Source organism: Narcine bancroftii, chromosome 1 (genome assembly GCF_036971445.1).
Source record: "Narcine bancroftii isolate sNarBan1 chromosome 1, sNarBan1.hap1, whole genome shotgun sequence".
Taxonomy (NCBI): Eukaryota; Metazoa; Chordata; class Chondrichthyes; order Torpediniformes; family Narcinidae; genus Narcine; species Narcine bancroftii.
In genome coordinates, this window is record NC_091469.1 from 130,753,008 (window position 1) to 130,765,104 (window position 12,097).

At 36.7% G+C, this 12,097-nt stretch overlaps 1 protein-coding gene across 7 annotated transcripts in view; it reads left to right on the forward strand.

Moving 5' to 3' along the window:
• lrp2bp (LRP2 binding protein) overlaps positions 1-12,097 on the forward strand; it is a 95,051-nt gene that overhangs the window by 63,688 nt on the left and 19,266 nt on the right. Inside the window, exon 10 of one of the 7 annotated variants that reach the window (XM_069939706.1) lies at positions 7,061-9,342. The exons of the other annotated variants lie outside the window; for them this stretch is intronic. Coding sequence (XP_069795807.1) covers positions 7,061-7,126 — 66 coding nt within the window. The 3' untranslated portion in view covers positions 7,127-9,342. Of the gene's footprint in view, positions 1-7,060; positions 9,343-12,097 lie in introns of those variants that run through there. 7 annotated transcript variants of the gene reach the window in all.

Here is a 12,097-nt window from a genome sequence, read left to right on the forward strand (position 1 = left end):
CTAATTATGAAGGGATGAGGCAGGAACTAGCGAGAATAAATTTTAAGTAGATTTTTAAGGGTGAAAGCACAGAAATAATGTGGAGGAAGTTTAGGGACCACTTTTGCAGGGTTCAAGATAGGTTTGTCCCATTGGAACAAGGGAACAATGGTAGGAAAAGGGAACCGTGGTTGATGAAACAGGTCAGGCAACAGATGAAGGAATTTATAAAAGAATGGATCCCGAAGGTCCTGGGAATGACAGAAATGCAGGAAGAAATGGAAATAGAAAAGCCACACAGAACACTAGCTCCGAAACCACAGATACATCAAAAACCAAGATCCATCTTAGTAAAATTTTTGAGATATACGACAAGAGAAAATATACTGGAGCGGGCAAGGAATAAAATTAGAGAAGATAATAAACCATTGGAATACCCAGACATAGGTTTTGAACTCTTAAAGAAGAGCAAGGAGTTTAATACAGCAAAATTGATCCTATTGAAAAAAGGTTATATATTCATGTTAAGACATCCAGCTGTGCTTAAAATATTTATCCCTGGGGAGCAAAACAGACTGTTCTCGGATCCGGAGGAAGCACAATAATTTGCAGAATGTTTGCAGGACAGAAAGAGAGATGAAGAGATGTAATAAGAATGAAGAATGACAATAAAGTATATATAAAGATGTAAAAACAATGTATATGTAAAGAACTAAAGAAGGAAAAGAGAGGGGAAGGAAGGAAGTAAGGGGAAAAAAAAGGGAGAGCTTTGTTATATGTGTAAAAAAAAAAGTGTTTTCTGGGGGGAGGGAATAACCATCACTGCGAAATCAGTTGACGCTTGCGAACAGGATCGCAATCCATATGGAAAGGGGAGTTGTGGTTGCCCGGCAAGGAATAAAGGCCAACTCAGAGAGAGTGTGCCATTTGGGGTTAAGGTAATATTGGATGTGGGAGTTGTTGGAGTATTTTATGTTTTAAATGTGTTGTCATACACTGTTTAAAAAGGGAATACTAAGAGATGAAAATGGGGGGAAAGGGGGATGGTGGTGGTGAGGAAGCGGAAATGAGGTGTAAACAAGATATGAGATGGCCACGTTGAACTATATGACTATAAACATTAATGGAATACATAACCAAATTAAAAGGAAGAGACTATTAAATTTACCAAATAAAGAAAAAATGGATTTAGCATTTGTGCAGGAAATGCATCTAACTGAAGTGGAACATAACAAATTAAAGAGAGACTGGGTAGGACACGTAGCGTCAGCATCATATAATTCAAAAGCTTGTTAATAAAAATGTACCAATCAAAATAGAGGAGGAAATAATAGATCCATCAGGGAGTTATGTAATGATAAAGTGTCAGATATTTTCAAAATTTTGGAATTTGCTCAGTATATATGCACCTAATGAGGAGAATTAAAAGTTTATGCAGGATTTTTTTTGAAGATTGTAGATATGCAGGGGAATATATTGATAGGAGGGGATTATAACATTAATTTGGACCCAAAGTTGGATAAAACTGGACAAAAGACTAGCAAAAAGAATAAAGTGGCCAAATATATGGTTAAATCAATGCAGGAATTGAAACTTTGGATATATGAAAGAGGCAGCAGCCAAGAGAGAAGGAATATTCATATTATTCGAGTAGGCATAAAACATACTCAAGGATTGATATGTTTTTGTGGCTGACCCATATTCAAGGGAGAGTTAGGAAAACTGAGTATAAAGCTAGATTACTATCTGATCATTCACCCATGTTATTAGCAATAGAACTGGAGGACATCCCACCAAGAACATATAGATGGAGGTTAAACTCCATTCTACTTAAAAGGCAGTAATTTAGAGAGTTTATTGAATGCCAAATTAAAACATATTTTGAAATAAACACGGAATCAGTGAAAGACAAATTTATATTATGGGACGCAATGAAAGCCTTCATTAGAGGCCAGATAATAAGTTATGTAACTAAGATGAAAAAGGACTACAAATGGGAAATAGAACAGTTGGGAAGGGAGATAGTAAGTACAGAAAAGGGACTAGTAAAAAGGGATGATATAACGAAAAGGAGAGAATTGGCAGACAAAAAAAAACGAAACATTACAAACGTACAAGGTGGAGAAGAACATAATGAAAATAAAGCAGAAGTGTTATGAAATGGGAGAAAAAACACATAAAATATTAGCCTGGCAACTTAAAACAGAACAAGCTAAAAGAATTGTATTGGCATCAAAGAAAAAGGACAAATAAATTACATATAACCCAATAGAAATTAATGAGAACTTTAAGGAATTTTATGAACAATTATATCAAACTGAGAACGAGGGGAAAGATGATAAAATAGAAGAGATTTTAGCTAAAATTGAACTGTCAAAATTACAAGAGGAACAAAACAAACTGATAAAACCATTTGAAATAGAGGAAGTACAGGATATATTAAAAAAGCTGCTAAACAATAAAATGCCAGGAGAGGATGGATTCCCAATAGAATTCTATAAAACATTTAAAGAGTTATTAATTCCTCCTCTCCTGGAAGTAATGAACTAGATAGAAGAAACACAAAACTTGCCAGATTCATGTAAGACAGCAATAATTACAGTAATTCCAAAGACGGGGAAGGATCCATTAACACCAGCATCATATAGACCAGTATCTCTACTTAACTCAGATTATAAGATAATAGCGAAATTATTAGTATACAGATTGGCCAATTGTGTTCCAAAAATAGTAAAACAAGATCAAACTGGATTTATTAAGAAAAGACAAACAGCAGATAATGTCTGTAAACTTATTAATCTAATTCATGCAGTTTAAGAAAATAAGAAGCCAACAGTGGCTGTTGCTTTAGATGCAGAAAAAGCCTTTGACAGAGTAGAATGGAATTATTTATTTAAAGTATTACAGAGGTTCAATCTACCAGAAAAATATATTAATTGGATTAAAGCATTATATAATGGACCGTTGGTGAAGGTAACAGTAAATGGATATGTATCGAACAAATTTAAATTAAGTAGGTCAACTAGACAGGGATGTCCATTAACACCCTCATTGTTCGCCTTAGCAATAGAACCATTGGCAGAACTGATAAGAATAGAAAATAAAATAAAGGAGGTGTATAAAATCAGCTTATTTGCAGGTGACATCATAGTATACCTAACAGAACCAGAGGTATCAGTAAAAGAATTACATAAGAAATTGAAGGAATATGGAGAAATATTGGGGTACAAGATCAACACAAATAAAAGTGAAGTGATGACAATGAGTAACGCGGATTATACAGAATTTTAAAAAGAATCACCGTTTAAATGGCAAACACAAGCAATCCGATACCTAGATATCAGGTTAGATAGTAACTTACGCCACCTCTACAAACTAAATTATCAGCCACTAATAAAGAAATTGCAGGAAGCCTTAGAACATTGGAAAAAATTACCGCTAACTTTGATAGGGAGGATAAATTGCATTAAAACGAATGTCTTCCCAAGAATACAATACTTATTTCAATCGTTGCCAATTCCTTAACAGAGAAATTCTTTAATGAACTTAAGAGAATAATAAGGAAATTCTTGTGGAAAAGGGGGAAACTGAGGGTAGCGTTAGATAAATTAACAGAGAGGTATAACCAAGGTGGTTTGCAGTTACCAAACTTTAAAAATTATTATAGAGCCGCACAATTAAGGTATTTATCAGATTTTTACCAGACCAGGGAAAAACCAGACTGGACTAAGATAGAACTAGATAAAATAGAGGAGAAGGTACTGGACATATACTTTATAAGTGAGATGAAAATCTGGTGCAATATAAAAGCTCACCAGTATTGCATCAGTTACTTAATATATGGAAGAAGATCCACTTAGAAAGGAAAAAAACAAATTACCAAATACCAAAATTGTTATTGACACAAAACCCACTAATCCCTTTTACAATAGATAACTTTTCCTTTAGAGAATGGGAGTGAAAAGGAATTAAAAGAATAGAAAATTGTTTTTTTGGGAAATAATTTATTAACATTTGAACAGATGAAGTACAAATATGGAATAACTCATGGTACAATGTTTGCATATCATCAACTGAAAGCTTATTTAAAGGATAAATTGGGAAACAGACTGATATTACCTGAAGGAAACAGCTTTGAATATGTGATTACAGACACAATGATAATTAAAAGATTTATAATGAACATATACATTAAGCTGCAAGATAAGGAAAATGATGAAATAAGCTGTAAACCTAAACAAAAGTGGGAAAAGGATTTAAACGTAAAGATAAAAAATGAAGTTATGTTCTAGAACTATGAAGAATATAATAAACACAAGGTTACACATGATACAGTGTAATTGGTTACACAGGGAATATATCACACCCCAAAAGTTAAAAGAATGGGATCCAACATTATCAGATAGATGTTTTCGCTGTAAGAAGGAAATGGGAACAACAGTACATGCAATTTGGGCATGTAAGAAAGTGAAAATGTTTTGGGAAGATCTAAATTAGATAATAAATAAAATCACAAAAAATAACATACCATAAAATCCAGAGATCTTTCTTCTAAGTAATATAAGAAGTAAGGAATTAGGCCTCAAATTGGATATAGCACAAAAAAGATTTATTATGATAGCCTTAGCAGTAGCAAAAAAATGTATAATGTCAACTTGGAAAATGGAAGAGAGCCTGAGAATACAGCAATAGTACATGGAAATGAATAAATATATTCCATTGGAAAAAATAACATAATATTAAAAAAATAAAGTCACATTATTTGAACAAATTTGGGAACCGTACATGGAACATAACAGAGAGGGCTTGCCTTGGACCCCCACCCCCTAAAATGAGAAGACAAAACGACTTGATCCAGTGTGTAAAAAGTAGATGACACAATTTTCTTGTTTATTTTTCATTGTGATGACATTGTTTAATGGTTTTATTGTAATGTATATGTTGAATATTTTTTGGTTTTGGAGGGGGTTGGGAAGGGAGGAGGGAGGAAAAAAAGGGAGAGAATGCTACTGTGTATATTTAATGAGAAACATTTGTATATATTTTGGTTGATATGGTTCACAGTGTGAAAAATAAAAAATATTAAGAAAAAAAGAAAGGAAATGGGGGGCATGAGAAGCCTTGGGCATGTGAAATTAAGGAGAACGCCAAGGGGTTCTGTGCATATGTGAAGAACAGAAGGATGATGGGAATGAAGGTGGGGCCACAAGGATAAAGGAGGCAACGAGTGGCTGGAGGCAGAGGACGTTGGGAAGGGCCTAAATGAATACTTTGCATCAGTAATCACAAGAGAAAAGGACCTTTATCGTGGTGAAGTTGAAATTGAATGTGCCTGTGTGCTGTGCGATATGAAGATTAAGGAATTGGAGGTGTTGGATCTTCTTAAAAACATCAAGATTGATGTCCCCGGGGCTGGATGTGATATACTCCAGGTTGCTGTAGGGAGTGAGAGAAAAGATAGCTGGGGCAGTAGCCATGATCTTTGAATCCTCTTTGGCCACAGGGGAGGTGCCAGAGGATTGGAGAATGGCAAATGTAACCCCCTTGTTTAAAAAAGGTAATAGGGAGAATCCTGGGAATTCTCGATCGGTGAGTCTTGCATCAGTGGTGTGCAAACTAATGGAGAGGATTCTTAAGGATAGGATTTATGAGCATTGGAGAAGTACAATCTACTCATGGCTTTGTGAAGGGAAGGTTGTGCCTTGTGAGCCTAATTTTAGTTTTTTGAGAAGGTAACAAAATAAATTGATGACAGTAGGGCAATAGATGTGGTCTACATGGATTTTAAGCAAGGCATTTGACAAGGTCCCCCGTGAGAGACTCGTCCAGAAAGACATGATGCATGCTGATGTGGATAAAAAAATTGGCTTGTAAGAAGAAAACAGAGGGTAGAAGTGCAAGGAAAGTATCCTGCCTGGAGGTCAGTGACTAGTGGAGTGCCGCACGGATCTGTTCTTTGTGATTTTTGTAAATGACCTGGATGAAGAGGAAGGAGAGGTCAGTAAGTTTGCAAATAACAAGAAGTTCGGAGGAGCTGTGGATGGAGCTGAAGTTTGTTGAAGGTTACAAGTGGATATAGACAGGATCCAGAGTTCGGAAGTGAAGAGGCAGAAAGATTTCAAGTGTGAGGTGATGAATTTTGGAAGGACAAACCAGAAGGCTAAGTACAGGGTTAATGGTCGGTTACTTAAGAGTGTGGATGAACAGAGGGACCTTGGGGTCCAAATCGATACATTCCTCAAAGTCGCTGCACAGGTTGATGGGATAGTTAAGGCCTATTAATAGATTCATTAATAGGGTGGTTGAGTTTAGGAGTGGAGAGGTCATGTTACAACTCTACAAATCTTTGGTAAAACCACACTTAGAGTATTGTGTTCGGTTCTGGTCACTTCATTATAGGAAAGATGTAGAAGCTATGGAGAGGATGCAGAGATTATCCAGGATGTTGTCTGGAATGGGAAACTAGTCTTGTGAAGCAAGGTTAGCAGAGCTGGGACTTTTCTCTTTGGAGCATAGAAGGACAAGAGGAGACTTGATAGAGGTCTACAAAATTATGAGAGGCAAAGATAGTGTGGACCACCAGTTCCTGTTTCACAGGGCAGGGTCAGCAAACACCAGGGGACATGTGTACAAAGATAAGGGTAAGATGAAGGTAAGTTTTTTTTACATAGAGTTGTGAGAGCCTTGCCAGGGACAGTGGTAGAGGCTGAAACATTAGGGGCATTTAAGAGACTCTTAGACAAACACATGGACGAAAGGAAGGGTTTAATACTTTTTTTTAGGATGGAATATATGGGGCAGCACCACATCTAAGGCTGAAAGGCCTGTACTATGTTCTATGTAGTACTTGCCTCAGCCACCTCTTCTGGCAGCCCATTTCATACACTCACCACTGTAAAAAAAAAAGTTACCCCTTTGGTTCCTGTTAAATATCTTTTGATCTGGAACCTGTTTTTCTTTCTTGGAAGAGTTTGAAGCTGGCAAAGCTGCATTATTGTAAGATTTTATCAAATGTCATTCACTAACCCACATGGTGAAAAGTGAAAATATTTAACCTTTTGATTCATTTTTTAAATTCAAGGCAATTAACATGGATCGAGATATAGCGACTGACTTGCATTTCCAAATTATAATGGAAAGAATTTAAGAAGAGGCCATTGTAAACAAATCTTGACTAGATGCTGCATCTGTGGATTATTGTTATGGTAGTTGAAGGTGTAGTTTTTCATCGTGTAATTAATTCCATATCATTTTGGAAATGGAAAACAAGAGAAATAGCACTAAGTCATGAGTAAAATTGGCTTTAGCTCCTGAATACAAAATCTTCATCTCCTTATTACTTGCTGAGAATGTTTGGACATTACAAATCTGAGATTGTGAACATATTAGATATCTGTATTTTTTAAAAATAATGTTAATATTTTTAGCTCGAGTTCTTGTCGAACGTGATTTTTCATGTGATGTTATGCAAGGTCCCTACCAAGGCAAAGAACTATTTTGATTTTTTTTTAATCTCAAAAGCCTTTGAGCCATAATCAAAAAATAGCAAACCAAGTCATAGGAAATATTACAAGTCAGGAAAACAACAGCATACACATACAAGACCCTGAAATGATAACAAATGCTGGAGATACTCCACAGCTCGGACAGTCCAAAGCTGTGGAGTTTGTATATTCACGTGTGAATGCATCTGTTTCCTTTCCCTGGCTGCTCCTCTCACATACCATGAAAGTGAGTATGTTAATTGGCAACTATAAATTGCTCTGAGAGAAAGAGGAGAATCAGGATGGAATTAATGGGAAATTGAGAGAAAAGAGGGAGCAGGAAAATGTATGGCTTGGGATATCTCTGAGAGTCAGGATTGGCCCAATGGGCTGGAGTGGCCTGAAATGTTGACCTTACTTCTCTCTTCTGACATATCTCCCTACACCGGTGAGCATCGCCAGTACTTTGTTTTGTTTTTATTGGAAATATTTGGAGTATGAACTGAAGTGGAATTGCGAATCTGGTCTTCTCCAAATTATTTTGAAATGGAAAGGCATTTAGAGGAGGATAATGGGGGAATTAAAAAAGAGGAGCTTGAAATGTATGTGCGGCTGATCTTCCTCCACCTGACCTGCTAGTTTTTCTGCTTCTCTCCCCCTTTGTCTGCTTCTATCTGTCATGTTTCACCTCTGCCTGGTTTGCCAGTCCTGTGTGATACCCATCTCTCCTATCCTGTTCTCTTACACTGCCCTCTGCACTAACTTTCCTCACACTGGTGAAGTTTCAGTATGAAACATGAACCATTCTTTTTCTCCCACTGATGCCTCCAACAGATTATGTTGGACTTCTTGTTGATTTAGTGAGTGGTGTGCAGGGCAGAATACATATTTTAACTTGGTATGTTGAAAGTACAGTAAAACCCCTGGAATCCGTCACCTATGGAGATTGGTTAAGTGAATTTTCCGGTTGCTTGCGATTGCGTGATTGGTGAACCAAATGCTTGTTTGGGGGGGGGGGGGTGCAGAGGGGTCCCAATTTCATATTTCTTTTACCGCAGTCTCTTGTGCCAGTTGTTTTAATTCTGGATAATGGAGATTTTACTGTATTTAAAACATTGGAGATTGAGATATCTGCAAACTACTACCATCTCACAACAGGGAGCACTGAACTGAGATTAGTTTGACAATCATTTTTGTCCAATATACTTTTCTCAACTTGAACAATTAATCTACATTTAACTTCATTACCAAACTATAGAAGTTATTCCTATCATAATATTAAATAGCCCCTATCTATTTGTGTGAGTGATCTGATGCTGTTGTCAGTTTCCAGGCTTGCCAATGTACTTTCTAGCTCCTAACTAAAATAATTGGACTTCACACATCTTTTGCTGAAGGGATGTATTTTGACTATTTAAAAAAAAAATCCATGAGTACTTTTAGCAAATGTTATTTTAAAATACTTCTGATATAGTGGCAGACAAGGCGCCAAACAGTGGAGGTGACCAAATATTTGATTCAGAATATCAGTCCCAGGCATTTCAGAAATGCAATTAAAACCTGTCAAAGCAACACAGTAAAAAGTGTCTCTGCTGTGTGAGTTTGTCCATAAAGCAACTGCTCACAATTGCTTCAGAATGCTTTTGGCTCTTCTGTGCACGAGGAAAACTCTTTGTTAAATTCTTTCTTAACTCTACCATGAGATGAGTTCTTGTTTTTGAAGTAATCATAAAACATCAACAGAAATAAAATATACTTAAGAAATGTCAATTTTGTTAAAAGACTAACATTGAGTCCATTTGGTTGATGGCAACTGACTGTTCTAGCAGGTGTTGGATTTACTATGAATGCTGAATAAAAGTGAAAACAACCCCCTCAACACGTGTGGGCAATTTATTTCACTACACTTTCACAAATGCTATTGGAGGAAGATACTGTAGTTACCAGTTAAGCAGGCTATAAAATCCTCTATAATTAGGAAAGGAGGACTTAGAGGTCTATGGGTGGATAAGTGTTCTGGCAAGTGTTTGGCTCCCCTCTTAAACCTTTGTCACCTTAAAATCTTGTCAGAAATGTGATGAAAAACTTCTACCTGACAATATTGGTGCAGCTCCAGTAATATTTAAGGAACTTAATGCCAATGTAAAGTGCTTGGTAGATGATGGGTAAGCAAGTTTTCTGGTTGCTTGAGACTCTTACAATACCTAACTAATACACCTGCATTAAGAATAAACAGTTTAAAAGACAAAAATACAATAGTGGGATTAGACTGAATAAACTTCACTTGCATGAATATATAAACCTTAAAGCATTTTACTTTTTCAGTCACATTCTTTGAAAACATTCAACAGTCTCTGCATCTATAGGTTCTTCTCCTTCCAGGGAACCGCCCGAAAGACGAATAATAGCATAGATAATTAAACCCCTTTCCCAAGTTTAAAGATAAATCCTTTCAAATATACTTAATAATATTGTAATAAAGAGAATGATTCCTATAAAGCAGGGGAAAGGAGGCACTTTAAAAGAATCACCCCAATGGCATCAACCAGCTCTTCATCTTGGGTGGCGCCATTTAATTCAATCACAACTTTAATCAAACATCAGGTATGAGCAAAGCACGACCAAGGCACTCCACTGGATGAATATTTGTTCCTGTCATCCCAAGAGTTCTGTTATTTTAGAGAACATTTACAATTTTAAAAAAATTTTCATTAATTTTTATTTCTCTTCCTCGATTTCTTGAATTCCAGATAACAGGTTTTAATGTACATCCTTTATCAAGTAGGGTGGCACGGCTGGCGTAGTGGTTAGCGCAATGCATTTACAGCGCCAGCGATTGGACTAGGGTTCAAATCCCATGCTGTCTCTAGGGAGTTTGTACATTCTCTGTGGCTGCATGGGTTTTCCCCAGTTTCCTCCCACTGTTCAAAATGTGCTGGGGTGTAGGTTTAATTGGATGTAAATTTGGCAGCACAGACTCATGGGCCGAAATGGCCTGTCTAAATATAAAATTTAAGTAGGTGCAAGATTGAGATCATGAAGTGGATGTGCAAAATCGCTTTGAACATCTGTGCAGCGTTGTATGCACTACAGACTAACCATAGGCCATTCAAGCCCTTATTGAGATGAGAGGTTGGAGAAGAGAAAAACAAACAAAAAGGAAAATGTCAATATTGATTATAATTTTGTGCCGTGAAACAGATTCAAGTCTGCATTCTGTGAATTACAGCATCAATTTATTATGACATTGACCTTGACAGTGTATTTCCTTTGGATAAGTATTACATTTATCTCAATTCATCAGAATTAGAGCAGAATCCTATTAAAAGCTACAAAATCTAAACAGTAAAATATCACTTTAGTTGTTACAAACTAACTGACCCCGTTAGTACAGACACAGGAACAGCAATGGAAGATTTGCCAGATAGTGGTAAATTCAAAATAATGGTTTTTATTTAAACTATTAATCACATAACAGTTCTCACTTAACTCTAAACTTAAACCCCACTAGGCGTGAATATAATTGTGTAAGTGTGTGTAATATGTCCAAACTATTTCAGTTCAAACTTGAGTCTGAAAAGTTAATTTTAGGGCCCAGTATTTTAAAGTTGTGTTGAACTTGAAGATCTATTAAATTGTAGTTCAGAAGTAATTACGAAACATCAGGTTCTTTTAAATTGTTGTTTGAAGCAGTAATGAAGTGTTTGTTAATGAATTCAGTCCTTAGACTGTTCAAACTCAGAAATCTTGTTGAGTTATTTCCCCTGGAAGAAATTTCACACTGGTGATCTTCAACTTCCTCTTAGCTTCTTAAGAGTGCTGGAGCTCTTGTCCACAATAAGACTGCCTTCTAATAACAAAAATGGAGAGTCAGAAGTGGTTTGGCTTACTTTAAAGCCACTTAAAACAGCACCTCCTTCTCCAGAAAATATTATCAATCTTTTCCTTCTGATTTTTTCTTCTTCTAGTCTTCTGGGCTCAAAATGTCTCTGCCTTTGGATGTGTGTGTGTATATATATATATATCCTCAGAATCTTAAAATTGTGATCTTCATACCTCTAGCTTGTTGACGTCACAACTCTGAAAGATGACATCACTTCTGAATGTATTGTATGGGTGTGTGTGTAACCCTGTTCCAAACCTACTACATTACTTAAGACACACTGAACAACATCTACACACACTTTGAGGCGAAAAACAATGTTGCAGCGAAGAAGACTACCTCTCCTTCAAACGATCAGGTAATGTGCCAAAGTTAAGAGAGAGCTAAGCAAGGTCAACCTGCAGAAAGCTAGTGGATCTGATAACATTCCAGGCAGAGTGCTCAGGGGATGTGCAGCTCACCTGGCGTATCTTCTCACTGATATCTTTAAGATCTCCTGAGATATCCCAAAGTGCTTCAAAGCTGCCACTGTGCAGAAGTCGCCTGTGTTCTACCTCAATGACTACTGCCCTGTTGCACTCATGCCCATTGTCATGAAGTGCTTTGAGAGGCTCTTCATGGGGCACATCAAGCTCTTGCTGCCCCTGTAACTAGACCCCATGCAGTTCACTTGTAGACCCAACCACTCTACAGATGATGCCATTGCCACTGCCTTCCATCTAGTCCTCACCAACCTGGAAAACAAGGACTC